Source organism: Rhodofomes roseus (assembly GCF_022264815.1).
Source record: "Rhodofomes roseus strain CIRM-BRFM 1785 chromosome Unknown C8Q71scaffold_23, whole genome shotgun sequence".
In the NCBI taxonomy this organism is placed as follows: Eukaryota; Fungi; Basidiomycota; class Agaricomycetes; order Polyporales; family Fomitopsidaceae; genus Rhodofomes; species Rhodofomes roseus.
Window position 1 is genome coordinate 148,878 of NW_025952979.1, and position 21,789 is coordinate 170,666.

General features: G+C 57.1%; 6 protein-coding genes across 6 annotated transcripts; 5 read left to right on the forward strand and 1 right to left on the reverse strand.

Annotated features, from left to right (window-relative positions):
• Positions 1–3,622: 3,622 nt before the first annotated feature.
• On the forward strand, positions 3,623–5,662 carry C8Q71DRAFT_275647 (uncharacterized protein). Its single transcript, XM_047917453.1, has 7 exons — positions 3,623–3,798; positions 3,862–3,885; positions 3,939–4,660; positions 4,717–4,917; positions 4,982–5,035; positions 5,089–5,184; positions 5,241–5,662. The coding sequence occupies exons 1-7, from the start codon at positions 3,791–3,793 to the stop codon at positions 5,297–5,299; spliced, it is 1,164 nt and encodes a 387-aa protein (XP_047775029.1). The 5' UTR covers positions 3,623–3,790; the 3' UTR covers positions 5,300–5,662.
• Positions 5,663–5,982: 320 nt separating this feature from the next.
• On the forward strand, positions 5,983–8,164 carry C8Q71DRAFT_778956 (uncharacterized protein). The gene is made up of 7 exons (XM_047924799.1): positions 5,983–6,381; positions 6,445–6,524; positions 6,574–6,597; positions 6,667–7,484; positions 7,548–7,610; positions 7,673–7,735; positions 7,791–8,164. Exons 1-7 carry the CDS (start codon positions 6,118–6,120, stop codon positions 7,859–7,861), a joined length of 1,383 nt encoding a protein of 460 aa, XP_047775030.1. The 5' UTR covers positions 5,983–6,117; the 3' UTR covers positions 7,862–8,164.
• Positions 8,165–8,950: 786 nt separating this feature from the next.
• Positions 8,951–10,779, reverse strand: C8Q71DRAFT_778960 (uncharacterized protein). Its single transcript, XM_047924800.1, has 7 exons — positions 10,381–10,779; positions 10,231–10,304; positions 10,147–10,170; positions 9,528–10,075; positions 9,407–9,469; positions 9,287–9,349; positions 8,951–9,228 (listed from the first exon to the last, which is right to left on the reverse strand). The coding sequence occupies exons 1-7, from the start codon at positions 10,654–10,656 to the stop codon at positions 9,128–9,130; spliced, it is 1,149 nt and encodes a 382-aa protein (XP_047775031.1). The 5' UTR covers positions 10,657–10,779; the 3' UTR covers positions 8,951–9,127.
• A 1,408-nt stretch (positions 10,780–12,187) lies between these two features.
• C8Q71DRAFT_910352 (uncharacterized protein) lies at positions 12,188–13,867 on the forward strand (the record flags this gene model as incomplete). The annotated part of the gene is made up of 3 exons (XM_047929085.1): positions 12,188–12,484; positions 12,535–12,934; positions 12,993–13,867. 3 exons carry the CDS (start codon positions 12,188–12,190, stop codon positions 13,865–13,867), a joined length of 1,572 nt encoding a protein of 523 aa, XP_047775032.1.
• A 2,121-nt stretch (positions 13,868–15,988) lies between these two features.
• Positions 15,989–17,784, forward strand: C8Q71DRAFT_910353 (uncharacterized protein; the record flags this gene model as incomplete). The annotated part of the gene is made up of 3 exons (XM_047929086.1): positions 15,989–16,416; positions 16,467–16,860; positions 16,910–17,784. Exons 1-3 carry the CDS (start codon positions 16,120–16,122, stop codon positions 17,782–17,784), a joined length of 1,566 nt encoding a protein of 521 aa, XP_047775033.1. The 5' UTR covers positions 15,989–16,119.
• A 2,967-nt stretch (positions 17,785–20,751) lies between these two features.
• Positions 20,752–21,738, forward strand: C8Q71DRAFT_275697 (uncharacterized protein). Its single transcript, XM_047917454.1, has 2 exons — positions 20,752–21,032; positions 21,088–21,738. The coding sequence occupies exons 1-2, from the start codon at positions 20,870–20,872 to the stop codon at positions 21,693–21,695; spliced, it is 771 nt and encodes a 256-aa protein (XP_047775034.1). The 5' UTR covers positions 20,752–20,869; the 3' UTR covers positions 21,696–21,738.
• Positions 21,739–21,789: the final 51 nt, after the last annotated feature.

Here is a 21,789-nt window from a genome sequence, read left to right on the forward strand (position 1 = left end):
AGCGGAAGACCGCATTCTCACATGCAGCATTTGACTCCGAGTTGTTCATAGATCCCGTTCGCAGAGCTCCAAGGGTTGTCCGAGTCGAAATCATCCCAGGCGAAGATCGTGGGCCCTCGTTGCTTCATGGTCGTTCGTTTTTCTCACTGTTCATCTGAACCCGACTGACGTCATACGTACCGGACCATAGTGCCTGTAGGGGCGAGTTGTCGGCCGCAAGTGCTTCCCAATGCTTCCCCTGTTCACAGTGCTCTCAAGTCAGATCTCTCTCGGCCTCATGGGAGATCATCGAGTAGATGGACCAGCCTACGCTGTAAGCCGCAGCGTTGGCACATCGTTGTGGACGGTCTTGTGCGCATGGTTCATCGGATTACCCCTTGAGAGTAGTCCAAGCCATTGATGTACATTAACGAGGGTTAACATGAAGAAAGAGGGGCCCGGAGGGAGAGGCGACGTGTGAGTCTTCTGCACACGTTGAGAGTGAAACTCGCTCAGTCCGCTGCGTCTCCAGGTAGGTTTGCTTACGCGGTTGAAGACTAGCAGTAAGTGAGTTTGTTGATCAATACCGTGATGTGTATCCCGACGTCCATTGCAGAGCTTTCGGAGGGATGACGTCGTACACACTGGCAAGCGAAGATCCCCGGTCAGTCATTACTGCTCGCATACCATATTGAGGTGCTCATGTTTGCAGATACACAGCTCGGAGTCAAGGAATCCCCTTATACCAAGCTTGTGATGCCCCCTACTACGCAATCTGGAGGACATGTGGTATAATTTATCTGTCGTGAGGACCACGGGTAACAGCCGTTTGACAGAGATGTGATCTTGGCTAGGGCAGAATAAGCTCCGCGGCGCAAGTATTGGACCCGAACTTGACATAAACCCTCTCGCGATCTGGAGATCGCCAAGGGGCGCTTTGAATGCCTCCGTGTCGTTCCCGCCGAAGCACCCGTCTGATGTTCATTGTAGTTTGACTTCCACTCTAGCTAATCACACCACACAGGTCGTTCGCGTCACATTCAAACCCACAAGCTTGAATTTGAAACTGGCGGGTTCGAGCATTCACGACCTCAAGGCGTTACCGGCCTCACCGCTGGCAGTGTCAGTCCGTGGAACACGAACGACGCAGCAGGATGACACAACAAAATTCCCGAAAAAGGCAATCCAAGATGGGGACTTGATCAGGTTTGCAGCTTAGAAAACTCATTCACTTGGCCAAGTGGTGACTGATGGCGCGGGCCGTGCACTGCATGGGCTGCGGTGCGCGCGCTCCCTCGGGTTCGAGATGCGCTGCCTCACACTTTTTACATCATTTTTTCTGCCGCAGATCATCTCCCAACGTGTTGGTCTCGATGTCCACAACATTCTCGTGCAATGCTCAGTGCATGGTACGTGCTGTGTGATTTTCTCAAGTGGTCCCGGTGAAGCCGCGATCGTGGCAGCGTACGACGTCGCTCAACCTTCCTAATCGGGAGGTGATTCACCACTATGGAGTCCGAACCCGTACAGCTGCCAGCTTGCCATCGGCGACGTCAACCAGCGTGATACTCCCGCTCACCTTTTTCGTTCCCTCAGCGGGTCCATGCGCAATAATTTCGCAATGATGCTCGGCTGGCTAGAAGTTTTACGGACATGCGACGTGACGCACAGAAGTTAACGGTGCTGTTCAAGCAATTGATGTACTTTAACGCGGCTTAACATGAAGATAGAGGGGCCCGGAGGCAGAGGCGACGTGTGAGTCTTCCGCGCACATTGAGAGTGAAGCTCGCTAACTCCGGCTTAGGTAGGTTTGCTTGCGCGGTTGAAGGCTAGCAATGAATGAATTCGCTGATGAAGTGCGTGATGTGTATACCGACGTCCAAAGCTTTCAGAAGCATGACGTCGTACCCAAGCACTGAGTACTGAAGATCCCCGGTCAGTCGTAATTTAACTACTCACAGACTCGGATATTTTGAGGACCGAAGTGCTCATGTTTTCAGAAACACAGCTCGGAATCAAGCAAGCCCCTTATACCAAGTTTGTGATGCTCCCTACTGCGCGTTCTGGAGGACAGGTGGTACAGTTTATCTGTCGTGAGGACTACGGCCGTTTGGTCGTAGAGGGAAAAGCTCCGCGGCGCATGCATCGGACCTAAAATCTAAACCTGCTCGCGATCTGGAGATCGCCAAGGGGCGCCTCGTTGAATGCCTCCGTGTCGTTCCCACCGAAGCACCCGTCTGATGTTCCTTGTAAGTAGTTGACATTCCGCTCTAGCTAATCACACCACACAGGCCGTTCGCGTCACATTCGAACCCACAAGCTTGAATTTGAAACTGGCGGGCTCGAGCATTCACGACCTCAAGGCGTTACCGGTCTCACCGCTGGCAGTGTCAGTCCGTGGAACACGAACGACGCAGCACGATGACACATTAAAATTCCCGAAAAGGCAATCCAAGATGGGGACTTCACCAGGTTTGCAGCTTAGAAAACTCGTTCACTTGGCCAAGTGGTGACTGATGGCGCGGGCCGTGCACTGTACATGGGTACCGGTGCGCGCGCTCCCTCGGGTTCGGGATGCGCTGCCTCACACTTTTTGACATTTTATTCTGATGCCAGCTCTTCTTCGCAAGGCTTGGTTTCAATGCACGTCAATTTTTTCTGCGCTCTCGAGTGCGTCATCCAGGGTGAGTGGTTTTACAGAGGGACACCCGTGGGGCCATGGTCAGAGCAATCAGCGACGTCGTTCAACCTTCCTAAACAGGATCAGGACACCGAACGTGATTCGCCACATGTGGATCCCAAACCGCCGTCGGCCAAGCTTCACATCTGCCAACGCTGTCGACGTCTCATGCTCGTATATCACTAGTGTCATTCAGCTTGGAGGTGGCCCAGAAGTCGTACCGGTTGCGGAAATTGACGACAATGACATTCGGGTTTGCATTCGTATTATCCGTTGCGTTACGCCTAACGGCTAACTATGATACTAGTGGGCTTGAAGTGCTACAGCCGTAGTTGCCAAGAAACCGTGATTGTGTTGACATATATTGGCGCACGAGCCCGAGAGAACCCTCGGCAATAATTTATAAGTTGCCGCTGCCAGAGCGCTGACAGCAGGTCTCCCGCCGTCGACTCTCCGAGCGATGTTGACTGCATCACAATCAGGCTGCACAAGTATCACCATGCAGGGGCCGCTCTGGCACTCGAGGAAGGCACGCCGAGGTATCGTTACTCTGTCACGATGCAGCCCGATGTGGTGACGTGCAGTGAGAGATGGTGGCTGACAGCGAAGCGGCATGGTCGGTCTCAGAACCTGGGCTGAGCTTCGCTCCAGCCGCCATCACTCCAAGAACCGGCGCGCTCATCCTCGGTTCTTCTCTACCACCTATCCTTTCTTTTCGGCGGCGACACATACTACACCTAAGCACACCCAAATATGCAACATTACATCTTGGATATCCACTACAGCGGCGAGAAGAAGAGGTTGGCCCGCCAGCATAGAGAACTCGAGCACAAGTATCGCGTCGAGGCAGTACTCGCAGCCGACCTCCGGAACCTCGGTATTCCACAGCATCATGTTCCACCCGTCATCACAAGCTTTTGGGAAGATAGCGGGCTGGTGCTCCGATGCACGTGGAATGTGGTCCCTCATCTGGGTAACACTGATTCTGTGGCAAGCCTCTCAATTCTGTGACAGAGAAAATCATCGCTCACCCTTGACGTCTATCCGCAGCGCGCCGCTGTCGCACAGTTTCTTCCGAGTAGGACACGGCGCGGGACGGAGCTCAGGTCATACAATAACAGACTACAGGCCATGAATATGTGAGTGCATCCACAACGTAGCCCCCAGAGCTCGTATGCTTATCAAAATTTCAAACCGTTCAGTTCGAAGGTTCAGGCCGAGATTCGGTTTGTCTTATTGTCTTTCTGCGCAAAGTCGCGGAGGCTGACAGAACGTGAAGAGATGAGGAATTAGGACGACCTAGCGGCACGCCGGAAGCACCGCCCGCCGCCCAAGCTCAGTCGTCCGGGTCGACAAAGCGATCGCGCTCCCCGTCCTTCGACAACGATGCCGGGCCCCACGGCAAGCGTCTTCGGGAGGACGGGGAGGCCCAGCGTACTACTGGCGACCGATCTGGATGCACTGTTCCGGGCGTCAACAAATCTACCGAGGTTCCTCAGTTTCAGCCTTTCGCTGCAGCCACACGTCCGGGTGTCCGGGCCCCTCAACATTCCCGGGGAACTAACGTGTTGGCTCCCATCGAGAATATTCCACGCGCCGTCGCTCAGGCCGGACCAGGACAAAACCAGACCACCAAGCCCACGAGTACCGCTGTTCGCGCTATTCCTACCGGGGCTGCTGCACCCGGCACTGGAGTGGCGATCAAGCAAGAAGTCACGGACGACGCTCAAGCCCTCGTGCCAACTGGTACCACCCACCGGCAGGAGAATGCACCGCCGCCGTATCAGGAGGCTCGGGCCAACCAAGACGCTCGCAACAGACATATGCCCGGCCCGCTCGATGACCTCAAGGATTGTTTGCAGCGTGCCGTGGCCGCCGCAACCGCCGCCGAGGTAAAAGTTGTGAGTCTCGAGCGTGATGTCGTGGCCCATGAGCACGAGATGGAGCGTGTGGGCGCGTGTGTGCAAAACCGCGAGCGGCTGATGTGGGCCCGTGAAAACAGTAAGGCGGTGAGGTAAGGGCCACCCACGATGCTGACGGTGACTATCGCTTTGCAGGGTTGAAAGCCCAGCTCAAGGCCAAAGTCGAGGCTGTCAAGATTGCCGAGGGTCGGTTGGCAGCTGCGCAGGGCCAGCTCGAGGTGGAACGAGGCTTGCTTGAAGTGGAACGCGCTCGGCATGCAGAACAGAATGCTATGCTCGAGCAACAGCTAGGCGACACAGTCGGCAGGCGCGATCACGCGGAGCGTTCGGCTCAGGGTAAGTCGTTGCGCTGCGTTCACCTGTGTTCCTTCGAAGTTTGCTCATGGCTCTTTGCGAGAAGCGCTGAGCCGACAGCTCGTCAGGACGCAGCTGGACTTACAAAGCGAGATATCTGGTGCGTTCTCTCCATGTGTACCTCTTCCTCGGTGTGCTGACAAGGGAAGCAAGATCTCCGTGGACATATAGAGATATTGACGACGCAAATGTGGGATGATCGCGCGCGAGTAGAGCTCTGGATGAAACACATGAGGGCCGAGGTGCCAGGTAGGCGATCCGTGCTAGTCTTCTATATCTTCACAGTGCTGACCGCTGCGTCTAAGGGCCGCGCGCTAAGTTGGAGGCCGTCGGTTTCTATGTTGGGGCGGGCCAAGCTTTCTAGGCCCGTACAGATTCTGCGTGTTTTCGGCTGGTAATGTCTCTGGCTCGGTTGGCCCACTCAGTCTGCACCCTATAATTACAAACTACATCCACACCCCTTTGTCCACGACACCGCAACCTCATTGTATGACTTTGACGCTATATCACGGCGAACACGAAGTAGTACGCAGGCGATACTGCGTACTAGTTCGTGGTTGCCATGTGTCATCTCATTGTGAGTGATTGAGCCACGGGGCTCTCCTTATAATCGTTCAAATCTAGGCGAACACGGGTTACGCACACTGGCATGGCATACATCTTGAGGAACTGCAGACTCCGTGCATCGATTGTGAATGTAGACAGCTGCGCCTGGACGTAGTACTACAATCAAGCTTTCCGCAGAGTATCAGTATATGTCAGCAATCATGACATGAGACCGTGACTCACCGGTGTGGCATCACTGTCAGCACTCTGACAAATCCATATACATACGAGCTCTAAGATGTCCGGGACCCGGGTTGCAGTGGGCGACATCAACTGGATAGGCCCTCATTGCTTCTTGGATCACAAGAGCTGCAGAGGCAGGAGACTCAGTCCGTCTTGCGGCGTGCTTGGGCGTCACGCTCGCCGTGCGCGTGTGCGTGACGCTGCGCTGTCACAACACGGTTCAAACGCTGCACCGTGCCAAGTTGCCAACTGACTTGTCGCATCGGTTCGTCCAACCTCTTCTCCTTCTTCCTGTCCGCATCGCCAAGTCTGAATTTCCCAGCCTAATCTCTTCTTCGTCTTCTACTACGCTCCTTCTTCGAAACCATTCTCTCACTCTGGCGAACTACTACCATGCCTATTCCGCATCCTTGCTCAAGCTCCGGCTCCGGCTCACCCTACGCCGTCATGGTCATCTACGACATCAACCATCGAAGCTACAGGGTTCGTTCCGAGTGGCACACCGTCTGCGAAGATGACTCGAAGGGCTTCGAATCGCGTATGGTCCGCGAAGATCTTGAGAAATTCTTGATACCGCCTCCATCTACGACGATCCTGACTGGAAGACGCGGAGAGGTCGTATGTGTCTGGCGGCTTGGGAAGGATGGTGTTGAGAAGGTACGAGTATCCGATCTCATCGAATATGGCCATAGGCTGACGTCAGGGTGGGCATTGTTGTAGGCGCAAGTCGTCGAGGAGGCACGGTCCGGGATCCAATGTCTTCGAGTTGATCCATCGCTTGTTCATCAACGTTACGCGATGTGAGTGTCGTATTTGTATACTGCTCAGGCTGACGGGATCCGCATACAGCCAAGAGATTGTCGAAGTATACGCGTAAGTTGTCATACGCTTCCTCGCCGGCATGACTGACCGCGGATCCACTATCTCTCCTCTGTCCTACAGCGACAACGGCGCGCCCGATGTTCCAATGATAGCGAAGGAAGAACATGAAGATGCGCAGGAGGCTTTGCCGCTTCGCAAGCGGTCGCCCTACGGGCCCATAGACGACAACGGCGAGGAGCCTATCCATCCCAAGCGGCGCTGCAGTACTAGTCCACTCGATGCAAGTTTTGACGACTCGGGGACTCTGACTGTCTCCTCGACTGGATCTGACGTCGATGGGGTTGCAAGCAGCTCTCCCCTTGACAACGACACCACCAAAGACCCTTTGTCTGCCGCGCAAGAAGGACAGCTAGTCGACTCTATCCCTCTTCTCGAAGACAAACCCTCTGTAATCGCCGCCCGTGGACCTCTCCGTCTTGTCTCGCATGACTATACCGAGGACCTACAAAGCAACTCCGTTCATAGCTTCTCTGATTCCTCTAGCGGCTTCTTGACTGCGTGGTCTTCTGACAGTCTTATGCTCTCCGCCTCGACCGCTGGTTCTCCTCTCAAATCCGTGCCCGCTCCTTTTCCCAACTCCGGGTCGAACGTCTCGTCGGCTGGCTTTGAACAGCCAGAATCTCCTGCGTCTCTGGCATTCCCAATCTCTAGTGCCTCTCAGTCTGCCGACAATCTAGATGACTATCTGCAGCGCGGTCTGGCCTCGGAATTCGCTTGGAGCGACTCCGTGGAATTCGTCGAGCACCTCGAGCGCCTACCGGACCCCACCGCGAGACTCGTGTACAGTTGCAACAGAGCCTGGTCCCACTACACCGACATTGTGTTTGAGATGGACGACGTCAAGGCAGCGAAGTTTGAGCTCGAGCTGAAGGTCACAGGTGCGCCGGGTTTATACTTCTTGCATGGGAGGGCCTGCTGATATACGGACGACCTGAACGAAGCGCTGAAGGCGGAGGTGGCCGTGCGGAAAGAGCAGGCGGAGCGCTTTAACCAGGAACTCCTCGGTATGTCCCCACTCGACTGGCACTGGCCAGTGTCACAGACGCTGACATAAGGGGTTTTGAAGAGCATACCGAGATGATCGCGGACCTCCGGGCTACTCTGGCGGACATGACGGTGGTGCATACAGGTGGGTCGTCCGTGCATTCGGGATGGTGCGATGGAGCCTAACATAGCTGAGGAAGATCTGCAAGTGCGGTACAATCGTTTGGTCGGAGGAAGCAAGGTGGATGCATCATCTTCTCTCGATGTGTAGGCGGCCTATGGGGAAGGATTGTGTTCTGTCTCTGGATCAATGTGGCGATTATCAAGGATGTCCACGGGCTTCATGTATTAGCACAGTTCGATTTGTATCATTACATTGTTCATTACCCTTTTCATGAAGCACGGACTTTGAGCATTGTCACGGAGGAGCGAGACAAATGCTCAGAGGCTCTGTTCTCCCTTCCCGTCGACGTACACTTAGTATGCGCCTACAGTGCGCGGCAACTTGGTCAGCTACTTGCTCGAGTGTTGGCAGTAGATCTACACGCTGGCGGAGCGCATTATAATATACGGTGGCGCAAGGCGGAATCGGTACGTGTCCTTCCTCTTGTCCAGCGCGCGTACCTCCTGGTTCACTTTGCATTGGCCCGTTCTCATCATCCATGTCCGCGCGCGCGCATTCATCATCCAAATCTCGCCTCGACCGCTACGACTCCCCCTCCTCTACTTGCGCGGCCACGGCGGCATCAACTACGAGCAGCTTGGCCTCAAGCTCAAGCTCTACTTCGCCGACTCGAGGCTTCTCGCCTTACCGTTACGCAAGCCCATTGCCTTCCGCCCACGTCTCCCACCGTGAATCCCCTTCCCGCACCTGCCCCTCGCACCTCATGGTTGACCAAACCGGCCCAGACAACATCGCATCCATGAGTGACGGGCTCGCAGTAGCATGGCACGCGGGACGCGCAACGGCATACGCGTCGACCGCCGGCGAACCGTGAGTCCAAAGACCGTGTCCCATGCAGCGGTGACCAAGCCTGAGGTGAGTGCCCGTCTGTTGCTGTTTCCCTCTAATCCGCTACCTCCCACTGCGCCGGGGTCCGTTCTTGCCCTTTACCACCCGCCCTGCCTGCATCGGACGGCCGCAGCAGGCGCGAGCCCGACCCGGTCAAACTCGATGCCTTAAGCACAACTACCATAAGGCAGAATAAGAGACGTCTAGAATGCGAGGTTGTGACGAGCGAAACAAAGGTAGGAAGGGATGAGATGGAGATCGATATCTGCCAAGTGAGATCGTCCATAGGCGACCGGACAAACTGCTTACCCTCGGCGTCAGTCACAGACTCACACATGCGCCCACAAGACGGAGCCAAATGATACATGTGTACATAGTCCATGTGCTACATAGGTGAGCGGGTATAGTTGGGGTATAGTGATGTTACATCCGAGAATACAAACCGAGATACAGTGGTAGACATGACGATAGGTCCGTGAACATGCCTGAAAGTCCTGAAGCCTTCGAGTGAAGTGTAGGTTCTCGTCAAACGGCTGGTTCGGCGCCGTGTTCGCCTGCAGGTCCATCGACGATAGGAGCGTCAGCGGGAAGTCCCATGAGCAAGCGGTTGTGACGCCTCTGCAGGTCTTCGAGCCTCGAGCATGAGCGAGACATGGCATTCTACGAGCGCATAGAAAACGTTACCTTCGATAGTTGCCCTCATCCCGACCATCTCGTTGCCGAGGCGTTGGATGAGCTGAATGTGTACTTCCCAAGTACCGTATCAGCAGTATGCAAGAGAAGAGCATAACGTATTCGACATACTGTTGAGTTCCTCTTGATGTCGTCCGCTTTGCAGAATGGCAAGCCTCAACTGAATGGCCAGTTCTGTCGTCGTGCAAAGTGTAAGTCAGCTTAAGTGAATTGACCGATGCACTCAACTCACCTGTACGCTTGGTTTCCAGATCTGCGATGTACCGGTTCTTCGCTTCCACTGTCTTGAGCAGGTAATCGACCGACGGATAGAGTTCTCCGTGGCGGTACACAGGAATTTGCAAGGGAGGCACCACCGCGGCTGCCAGTGCGTCAGAAACCAAGCGGTTTGTGGCCTGTCCAGTCGATACACCATTAGCGATAGCAGGACCACCAGAAGCCTCCAGATCAGAGCGAGGGCCATCGTTTACGCGGTCTCGGAGAACATAGCTACCGCCTAGAAGAGTCGAGCTAGACGCGAGAGTAGACGAGGCCTGATGAGCACGAGCGCCCATCGGAGGGAGGTTCTCGACGTTGGTTGCCGCAGAGATTGACGTGGCCGTAAGCATCCCAGAGTCACAGGTGCTAGCATCGTGAGTGTCGCTACGGTGTCGCTTCGGGATAGTGGGCGCGGCGATGCCGTTGTGGGATAGTGCGCGCTTGTGTTTCGACGTCGACTGTGGTTCTATAATCTGCGTCCGAGTCGTTTGCTGGATTGGACCTTCAAGTGGGACGATGTTGCTACAAAGCGTGAAATACACCGTAATTTCGTGGTCAGTTGTGCATAAATGGAAGGAGAAGGGTAGGCTTACATGCATATAACCTCGATGTTGTTGCTATAAAAACAGTGCATACGCGTCAGGGTGTACAATATGGCTTGAAACTGGTTAACTCACATGTTGCACTGGCCAAAGAGCCAATTCCTCTTGACGTGGTCCACGCGCATTCGCACGTCGTTGATGACTTCGGCCTGCGTTACAGAGACGCGCGCTCAGCACTCGTGTACGATGGCGGCAAGCCACAACATCACAACATGCAATACTCACCCCTTTACTGGAATGCCAGTAGCAGATGATCTCCCCATTCCTCCACTGCGGGGCGCCCACAACAATTGTGCCTGAAGGCAGCGCGATGCCCAACGTCTTGAGGTCCTCTCTGACATGGCACGAGTGAAGATCCCACCGAAGGTCGAAGGCGCTCCTGAACATGCTGGACTTGAAGTTAGGCAAATCGGTGTTGTATCGCAGGACTATCCCAAAAGGCATGGGCCGACTCGGAGCCTGCTGGGAGGAACTTGAGCCTGAAGGTTGAGTACTGGGCATGATGTTGGGAAAGAGTAGCCACAGATGTATCGCAAAGATTACGGGGTGATAGCTGTTAGGACTCGGCGACCACGGCGGGTTCGATGGTGAGTGAAAGTGAAAGGATGTTGAACGTTGCCGTTGAACGTTGAACCGCGGCGGGCAACTGTGACATCGTGACGGCAATGTCACTCTGTGGGTCCAGTAGTAGACTGCGACGCACTTTCCTACCTATCACGTATACCCTACACTGAAGCTGGGACGCAGTGAGTTGTACGACCAGTAGGATACGATAAGATCGATATATACGGCGGATGATGGCGCAACACGAAACGACAACTTCACAAGAGCCACAACTGCTCGTGTCTTAGGTGGCTGAGTGCACGTGACGAACCGCCGGACAGAGTTAAAGCAAAGCAGGGCGCAATGGTGACAGGTGGCTGCTACATGTAGTGTACTTCCTGCGTACACAGTAATATCTTCTGGCCTCCGTCGGAGCACGGCCCTGATTTGTTTGCACTTTCCTTAGCGGCCGCTGGGGAATCTGCAGCCAAAGACAGGATGTCCACAAGTCGGCGTTGGTCCCTTTTTGATGCCCTTTGTTTTGCTCTTTCGTCCAGCACTCCGACTTACTCTGAGTACGCTTCCAGATTCTCCCTAGTAAAGGATTAGTGATTGTTCCTAGAGCTTTCGACCGTGCCTACGCTCCGAAAGACACTGTCAGCGACACAAAGCATCCCATGTGCTGCGCTTCGTTAACAACGCTACTTTGCGCGGACGTACCTCGGACCAGTGGGGTCCCGGACTCTGCTTCCTCCCTCAACAATGCATCTCCTCCCCGCGCACTCTGATCACCCTTCAGTGTGTTGTGGTTGGTACGAGTTTGACGATGAGCTCTAGCGCACTCGGAAGCCAGTGCGAGGTGGTATGAGTTCGGGATAAGTCCACCTCGCACGTACTTCGGGCAGGGATCTCAGCCACCGATGTAGACGAAATGCGGTAACACGACCATTATCCCACTGCAGTCCACGGCTCGTCGCCCAGAGAACCACCAGCCTCAGGCTGAGAGTTCAAGCGCACGCCGGATCGAGACGCAGAGTGACAAGCACCGAAGATATCCTCGAATTTGATCATAAACCACTGGGATATGCGGTAACCATTGATACTTACCGATGCCGGCGCCTCGAGTTCGCGCGCCCCGACCATACATTGAACTGTGGCAGTGTTCACCCGTTCAGCGTCTTGAAATCGCTGCCTTTGTCTTGTACGTGGCCTGAACTGAGAGCTCGGGTACACGAATTCCACTGTCTAGATGTCATCGCGTCAGCCGTCCACGCTCTGTGCAGCAGTACTGCATTGACTTGCATTGGATGCTTGGCTCTCTGTCACAATGTTCGATCTGAACGCTTCACAACGCGCTTGTTCTCATACCACCACCTCACCCGCTCATCTCTTTATTTCGCTTGCACTTCGACTCAGCGAAACCTACGCAAAGTCTGGTCATCTCTGTGAACTCTAGAGCCTCAGACCAGTTCATATTTATTCAGCTGTCATGGCTGCCCGGATTCTACGCTGTCGCGAACTCATGGACGAGATCTTCAGTCACTTTGCCACGCGCAGTGACTCCTCAGGCGAGTACGATCCCAAGGCCGCCGTCAGGAACAAATGGAATCCGACTCTCATCAACGCCGCGCTAGCGGGCAAGGCGCTGTACGAGCCTGCACTCGACGTCCTCTGGAGTCACCTCGACAACCTTGACCCGCTGCTCGCGCTGCTCGGGACGTGGAAGCACAAGAAACCGAGGAAGTGGGGGGAGAATATACTGGACAGCAGAAACGACCCCATTCAAGTGCGTTCCACTCTTCTTCATGGATAGTCGCATACTTGAGCTATCGTCAGATCCTAACAGACAGGCTCTCTCACGAGCGTTTCGCGCGGTTCCAGCATCATGCACGGCGCATCGTCTCTACCAACGGGCTTAACCGGTCTCCCGTTCATATGACCATCTGGCGCTCGCTCTCCTCCATGGCCGGCGGGCGGCCTCTCCTCCCGCGCTTGCGCCGAGCGATCTGGTACCTCCGCTCAGTCTTTGAGGCCGACCTCCTCCTGCTTATCCCTCCCGCTTTCTGCTTCCTCGACGTGGAGCACTGGGACGCGGTGTACGGCCCGGGGTACGAGTACACGGAAAGGACAAAGCGCAAGCTCAAGTGGAGACTGAGGTCGCGCGACCATGTGTCGGACCTAATGGCAGTGAAGATTGCGGAGGCGGCGCCGGACTTGGCTGGAATCCGGATCTGTAGTGAGTTGACGTGGTCTCCGTCGTGGCTTCTCTGCGGGAGCTGACTCGAGTGCACCAGCGCCGAGGTTCAACGCTTTGACCGTCCTCTCATGGTTCCGCAACCTCTCGGAATTGTCAATCAAATGTACCCGCGAATGCGTTCTCCCGGATGGCGACTGCAAGGTGCTGTTCTCGCAACTGCGATCCCTCGAGGTCTATGCTCCTGTGGACTCTCTCAACGCTCTGCTGGCGAAGGTCGACTGTCCCAAACTGCGACACTGCTCTGTGAGACCTCATCCCACATGCGGTGCAGACCGCCTTCAAGAATGCTTCGATATCATGGTTCGCGCATTTGGGAACCTGGAAAGCGTGAAGATCCGCGGATGGAGGCAAACATACGAGGAACACCATGCGAACATCTGTGTGCCATTCACCGCCACTGTCGTGCGCGTCTTGTCTCAGCTACGGTCTCTCAAGTTGGTCGAGCTCTCTGGTGGCCCGGGGTTCTGGATGCTCGGCTTGTCCTTGGATTCGATGCTAAAGGCCTGGCCCTGTCTACGCTCACTCAAGATGACGGTCCTCGATGAAATACTAGGCGATTTTCACGAGTACAAGCCACCCGCCTTAGTACAGATCGCCCGGGTAGACCTGATGGAGATACCTGGTCCCTCGCTGCAGACCCTACTGGAGATTCCTCGGTGGTGCCCTGACCTGCGCGAGCTGGAGATACCGGTGGTCGAAGTCTTTCATCTACCGAGAGCGTACACGGGGCCGTCGGTCAACCTGCCTGTCGCGAGGTTCTGGTCGGTCAAAAAGCGCGAGTCCGCGGATAAGGAGGCAGTCTGGGACGCGATCGATCTCATCTCGAAGGAGGCGGAAGTGTACAAATGGCTGGATGTGCCGGACGACGAGGTGCCAGGGCGGGACCCGCTCGCGCCCATCATGATCAACTGATGATCCGCTACTTGAGGACTTGACGTGATCTTGTACATTGCTATTCACCGTAGAACATATCTGTATTCGACGTCCTTGATGTATATACTCCGAAATCCTTCCCCGTATTATCTTTCCTGTGTCTGGCTGACAGTCTCCGCACGGCATGTTTTGCAGAGTTCTGTGACGTACGCCGTTGCAGACATGACTGAATTACTTACTGATTCTGACATCAGAGAAGCGGTTGTTTTGCAAGGGCTGGGTCTCATCACGGTGAGTGCTCTCTCATTCATCTGGCTGTAGCTGGGTCCTTGACGTGCATCTGATACCTAGTGGTCCGGGTCACTGCTGCCAGAGGCTGTGTGATTCTAGCACTACGCCTGCTACCTCGATTTCCGTCGACACGGTGTGGTGCGCATGATGCACTGCGAACAACGACAAGCCTCACCTACCACACTTTCGTTGCAGACCCTGGTACGTCGCCACCTCTATTGTCCTGCGGGCTCATCCTCTACCCCACTCTCGCCAGCCAGTCTGCGCCAGAGGGCATTTCCAATTCGAGGTGTGCCAGCGACGTGACGTCTGGGCGACTTGGTACTGGTCGGACTCTAACACGGCCCACCGTTCCACGGCACTAGGTAAGGGCGGAGCGCCATCTGACTTGTACGCCCTCTTTACAACTTGTCCTTGTCTATTGATCAAGGTGTCGTGTCGATTGTCCCCCCTATCCAGTGTATGTACCGCGGTGGGTGCTGGTCGTGTACTCTGCTCCACAGGGGAACCGACCAATCCGTCGATAAGCATCGGATTCTGTGATAGCGGAGGAGCAGCATCTGCGTCATACATCTCCGCGTCGTACGTCCGCTCGCACCTAACTCACATTCCCATCTAACTTCACCTGAAGACCACCCTCCACATCCGTGCTCACCGCGCATTTCATCGCTGACCGCCCTCCAACAGCACGTGCGCACCGCGGGCCCAACGAAACGCAAGACTCCCCGGACCGCCCCGGCCGCAGACAAAATGAGGTGTAGCAGCACGGCCTAGCAGCCGCATCCGTGCAACCTGAGATCGACCACGCCCGGAAGACCTCGAAAGCCCGGCCGACGGTGGCGTCTGCCCCGCCCGGCGTGACTAGTGGGACCCGGAAACACGTCACTTTTTGAATATTCCCGGACAGGCCGGTGGACGCGTTCACTGAACGTTCGAAGTGTCCGGTTGCTATAGTAATGGCGGCGGATGCTTTGTGACTTGAAGGAGGCTCTCTACTAGTACTTACCGGACACATGAGTTTGGAGTCTAGGAATGCTCCTAGTTAGTACCCGTATCGGCCCCCCGGTGCTGAGCCGCATGAGGCTACACTGGCAGGGCTTCTGAGCTGAGTGATCATAGCTCGACGCTTCGCGCGCTGACGGTGAACGGCCGCGATGTATTGGCACCTACTTACTGCACTTCCTTCGGGTAGAGCCTACATCGCTCACAACCGGAATGTGCATTTCCCTCCGTGTGTAGCCTTCACGCGTTCGAACATACTCAGCATACCAGCAGTCGCATCCCGGCTCTCTGACGGGTCGCGCATCCGAGTCCCTATCCGGGGGATTTCCACGCGCGCCGTCGGACGACCAAGCCTCCGGAGCGTGCACTGCCTCGACCTCAGTCCTCCGCAGTCGATCTGGTGGGGGCGGCTGACAATTGTGACTTACCTATCGACGGTTCAGGCGATGTGCACGTTGTCGCGACGACGCTTGAAATTGTGATGACCCCGAACGGCCGGGTGGTATGTTCAAAAGGGGCAGTCTGTCTACCTTGGAGTTCGTGGCCATACCATAAGAGTACGTTGTGTTTGTGCGAGGTCTCAACGTCAACGTCAACGGTGATGTTATCATTCGCTGTCTTTCTAGAAATCCCTAGTAGGAAGATGTATGCACGACACTACGCCGACCGCTTGCTATATTACACACGATGCTCCGAGTCGAACTACGCGGTTCGCCATCTCCTACATTTGTGTATGGTACTAGTATAGCGTAGACATCAGTGCCAATACTAGTATTTGGCACCGCGAGCATCTACATAGTCACGTGGCTTTAGTTCGGGGCGATGTTCGACTTGAACGCTTTCACAACGGCGGCAAACGCGCTTGGTCTCGTACCACCACCAGCTCATCCCCTCATCTCTTTATTTCGCTTGCACTTCGACTCAACGAAACCTGCGCGAAATTTGATCATATCTGTGAACTCTCTAGCCTCAGACCAGTTCATATCTATTCAATTATCATGGCTGCCCGGATTCTCAACTGTCGCGAACTCATGGACGAGATCTTCAGTCACTTTGCCACGCGCATTGACTCCTCAGGCGAATACGATCCCGAGGCTGCCGTCAGGAACAAATGGAATCCGACTCTCGTCAACACCGCGCTGGCGGGCAAGGCGCTGTACGAGCCTGCGCTCGACGTCCTCTGGAGTCACCTCGACAACCTTGACCCGCTGCTCGCGCTGCTCGGGACGTGGAAGCACAGGAAACAGAGGAAGTGGGCGGAGAATGTATTGGACAGCAAAGACGACCCCATCCAAGTGCGTTCCACTCTTCTTTACGGGTAGTCGCATACTTGAGCTGTCGTCAGATCCTAACAGACAAGCTCTCTCACGAGCGTTTCGCGCGGTTCCAGCATCATGCACGGCGCGTCGTCTCTACCAACGGGCTTAACCGGTCTGCCGTTCATATGACCATCTGGCGCTCGCTCTCCTCCATGGCCGGCGGGCGACCGCTCCTCCCGCGCTTGCGCCGGGCGATCTGGTACCTCGGCTCGGTCTATGAGGTCGACCTCCTCCTGCTCATTCCTCCCACTCTCCGTTTCCTCGACGTGCAGCACTGGAACGCGGTGTATGGCCCGGAGCACTTGGAAGGGATGATGCGCAAAATCAAGCGGGCACTGGGGTCGCGCGACCATGTGTCGGACCAAATGGCCATCAAGATTACGGAAGCGGCGCCGGACTTGACTCGGATCCGGATCTGCAGTGAGTTGACGTGGTCTCCGTCGTGGCTCCTCTGACTCGAGTGCACCAGCGCCGGGGTTCAGGGCTTTGGCCATCCTCTCGTGGTTCCGCAACCTCTCGGAGTTGACAATCAACTGTACCCGCGAGTGCATTCTCCCGGGTGGCGGCTGCAAGGTGCTGTTCCCGCAACTGCGGTCTCTCGAGGTCTATGCTCCTGTGGATTCTCTCAACGCTCTGCTGGCGACTGTCGACTGTCCCAAGCTGCGGCACTGCTCTGTGAGACCTCATCCCTCATGTGGCACAGACCGCCTTCAGGAATGTTTCGAGATCATGGTCCGCGCCTTTGGGACCCTGGAAAGCGTGAAGGTCCGTGGATGGAGGCAAAAATACGCCGAACTCGAAGCGGACGTCTCTGTGCCGCTCGCCGCTACTGCCGTGCGCGTCCTGTCTCAGCTGCGGTATCTCAGGTCTGTCGAGCTCTCTGGGTGTCCGAGGTTCTGGAGGGACGGCTTGTCCTTGGATTCGATGTTCAAGGCCTGGCCCTGTCTACGCTCACTCAAGTTGACGCTCCTCGAAGAAGTACCAGGCGATTTTTACGAGTACGAGACGGCCGCCGCATTAGAGGTCGGCTGGGTGGACCTGGGGTTGATACCTAGTCCCTCGCTGCAGACCCTGCTGGAGATTCCTCGGTGGTGCCCTGATCTGCGCGTGCTGGAGATACCGGTGGTCGAAGTCTTTCACCTCCCGAAGGCGTACACGGGGCCGCCGGTCAACCTGCCTGTCGCGAGGTTCTGGTCGGTCAAAACGCGCAAGGCCGCGGACAAGCAGGCAGTCTGGGACGCGATCAATCTCGTCTCGAAGGAGGCGGAAGTGTACAACTGGCTGGGTGTGTGGGACGAGGAGGTGCCAGGGCGGGACCCGCTTGCGCCCATCATGATCAACTGATGATCCGCTACAACTGATGATCCGCTACTTGAGGACTTGACGTGATCTTGTACATTGCTATTCACCGTAGAACATACCTGTATCCGGCGTCCTTGATGTGTACACTCCGAATTCCTTCCCCATTTCGTCTCTCCTGTGTGTCTGACTGTCAGTCTCCGCGCGGCATGTGCTGCAGAGTTGTGTGACGTACGCCGTTGCAAACATGCCTGACTTGCTCACTGGATTCTGACACCGGAGGAGCAGTGGCCTTCCAAGGGCCGGGTCTCATCAAGGCGAGTGCTCTCGCATTCGTCTGGCCGTAGCTGGGGTCTTGACGTGCATCTGATACCTAGCAGCCCGGGTCACTGCCGCCAAAGGCTTTGTGATTCTAGCACTACGCCTACTGCATGCTTGACTCGATTTCCGTCGACACGGTATGGTATGGTGCGCATGATGCGCTGCGAGGCAAGCCTCTCCCACCACACTTTCGCTGCGGACCCTGGTACGTCGCCACCTCTATCGTCCTGCTCGGGCTCATTCTCTATCCCTCCATGTACGCCCGAAGAAGGCACTGCAGCTGTCGGGTCTTGCCAGCCAGTCTGTGCCAGAGGGTAGCTCCAAGCCAACGATGTGACGTCTGCCAGTGGGCGACTTGGTACTGGTCGGACTCAAACACGACCCACCGTTCTGCGGCACTAGGTAAGGGCGGAGCGCCGTCCGAGTCTGACTCGCACGCCCTCTTTACTGACTCGTCCTTGTCGATTGATCAAGGCGTCGCGTCGGTCGTCGCCCCTACCCAGTGTATGGGTGCGGTTCGCGTACTCTGCTTACTCTAGATCTGCTCTACTTATAGGCGAACCGACACAGCCTCCGACCGATCTGTCCTCGACGAGCATCGGTTTCAGTGAAAGCAGAGGAGCAGCCTCTGCGTCTGCGTCACACAGCTCCGCGCCGTCCGTCCGCTCGCACCTCCGTCCCATCCAACCTGAACGTTGAACGTTGACCGTTGACCGTGAACATTGAACGCCACCCCCACACCCGTACTCCCCGCGCATTCCATCGCTGACCGCCCTCCACCCGCACGTGCGCACCGCGGGCCCAACGAAACGCAAGACTCCGCGGACCGCCCCGGCGGCAGACAAAACGAGGTGTAGCAGCACGGCCCAGCAGCCGCATCCGTGCAACCTGAGACCGACCACGCCCGGAAGACCTCGAAAGCCCGGCCGACGGTGGCGTCTGCCCCGCCCGGCGCAACTAGTGGGACCCGGAAACACGTCACTTTTTGTTCCCGGACAGGCCGGTGGACGCGTTCACTGGACTTCGAAGCTTGAGGCTTGAAGCTTGAAGTGCCGGGGTGCTATAGTAATGGCGGCGGATGCTTTGTGGCTTGGAGGAGGCTCTCTAGTAGTACTTACCGAACAAATGAGTTTGGAGTCTAGGAATGCTACTGGTTGGTACCCGTATCGGCGCCGCGGTGCTGAGCCGCATGAGGCTGCACTGCCAGGGGTTTCTGCGCTGAGTGATAGTCCAACGCTCCGCGCGCTGGCAGTGAACAGTGTATGGGGCCTGGGCACGTACTGCACTGGGTCCGGGTGGTCTATGTACACCGCGCGCAATGTGCATGTCCGTGTGTACTAGTAGCCTTCACACCGCGGCGTTCGAACGGGGTATATCAATACTCTACCAGCAGTCCCGCCTCCGAGTCTCTGACTGGACTGGTCGCGCATCATATCCCTGTCTGGGCGGTTCCTACACGCGCCATCCCACGACCAACTTGAAGCCCCCACTGCTCCGATGTCAGTCCTCCGATCCGCGTCTGGTGGGGACGGCTGCCAACTTGTCGACGGTTCAGGTGTGCGTCGTCGCGACCAGTGGGAACGGGCTACTGCGCTTGTGGTTTCCTGACCGACTTGACAAGCCATCGGTGAGAGCGGGGGCGATGGAGGCGGGATCGAGGTTGGGATCGAGTCGGACTGGTGTGGGGTTAGTCGGGGGCTGGGATGTCGCTCTACGGATGATAACCTGGCGCGAAGGAGGTCTTGGGATCAAAGATGGATGAGCGCATATAAGGCCTGGGGAACACTGACCCTCGGCAACTTGAAGGAAGATATCGAGAGAACATACGTGGGGCCTGAGTCTGGGGCCGGGCACAGGTAGGGCGACGTACGCGTCCACGTGCACGGTTGTATGCGGGCTCTGCTGCTACACCCAACAGGACGCGGTGCGAGGAACTTGAAGCGCTATCGGACACGCGGGGCATGCGCTGCAGGGAGAACGTGAGTGTATGCGCAGGTAGGGCCGTGCAGGGGGTAGGTGGTAGGGCTGCGACTCGGACTCACCCCCCGTGCCCTGGGATCTGCGGAGTCGGGTGGTTGGCGTCAGGGACGTGCGTGTACAACGACCATCCCAGCAGCCGGCGTCCTGGCTCCGAGGAAGTCAGCCGGTGCTCTCGCGCCCGGTTCGACGAGCGTGGGTAGCAGGACTGCGGCACGGACATGCGACGCGCATGCAGTGAGTCACTGAAAGAGGAGTCATACCTGGGCTGAAACCCTTCTCCGTGGCTCTGCTGCCGCGCCAACACACGCGTGCCCAACCGGACTGTATGCGAGGGGGTGTGCGTGTGTGCGAAGAGGACGATGCTGTGCGTGGTGTGAGGCACTGTGCGGACGGGAGCAATACCGAAACGACGCCCGATCGCCCGAGATCTGCCCCGCGATAGCCGGGGAATGCCTCCGCCCTCCCACGTCCCACAGCGCTGCCCCGGGCGCCCACAAGACCCCTTCTGGCCCTCCGCAGATGCCCCTCCGAGTCGCGCACATTGCGTCCCTGGCTGTTCCTCGCACCACTCGTGCACCGCGGGCCAGACGCATCGCAAGACTGCGCGGAAGGTGCTGGCTGACGACGGGGGGCGACCCGTGCAGGGATCCCAGACCACGCGCGGACGGTGGGCATGCTGGTGTGTGCCCCGCCGGCGGAGTGACAAGTGGGGCCTGGAAACGCGTCGCTTTTTGACAGCTTCGACGGCACTTGCGCTGTCCACTCGTCCTTTGGCCCGGCCGTGCTCTCTGACACCTTCTTGCAGCTTCGCGTCCTCAGTGCGGTGCCCATGCGCGCGGACCCTGTGTGCAGTAGACGTCCGTCCGCGTCATCGCGGAGCCTTCTGTATGCATCGCCTGCCGCCGCTCCCCAACCGTCGCACGCTGTCCGCGGAACGACGTTGAACTCGCTGCCAGTATATGGCTCTACGCCTACGAGAGCGCGTGCCAGTGGTGCGTCCTACCTGCACCCGCCCACTGCCCTGTCTCACCACCTCAACCGCTCCAGCTTCCTACCCTACGCCCAGTCCATCTCTGCAAGCCCGTCTTCGTTCCAGCCAGAACGACTACCTCGCCGCTGCCGTACGCGATCTTCCGAGTCGCTTCCGACGACCCGGACCTCGACCACACACCACAAGAGTGGCCCGGAGGCCTCGCGTCCCAACACCCTCTCCTCCTCTCTCCTCCTCCCAAAAGGCGCACCCCCAGTGCCACTTCACAGCCAAAGCTTCACCTTCGCGGCCCCGCACGTCCCGACTCCCCGCGCCCCCGCCGACTCCCCGCGCAGTGCACTGGCAGTCCTGCCTGCAGCTCGAGTGGACGACCGTCCGCATCCGCATCCAAGTCGCCGCTCGAGCCCACGCCCGACTCGCGCTCGTTCTGTCGACAGGTCACAGGACTCCGTGCCGCCCAGGCGAGGGGGCACAGGGGCGGGGTGGCGTGCATCCCGGCGTTCAAGCTCAAGTTGGTGCGCAGCGACGCGGACGCGGAGGAACGTGTGGAACGCGTCCGAGTCCGTCCTCTCCGCCTACCCACGCACCGCCGCAGACTCCCCTGCGTATCCCCGCCCAACAGCACGCAAGCCGCAAGCGGCAGATCAGGGTCCCGGGCGCGTGAGCGACTCTGAGACTGCGCCGTCCGACGACAACTTACGACGGCCGACACGTCCCGCTCCCGCTGCGCACGGGAACTTCAAGTTGATCTCAAGCGG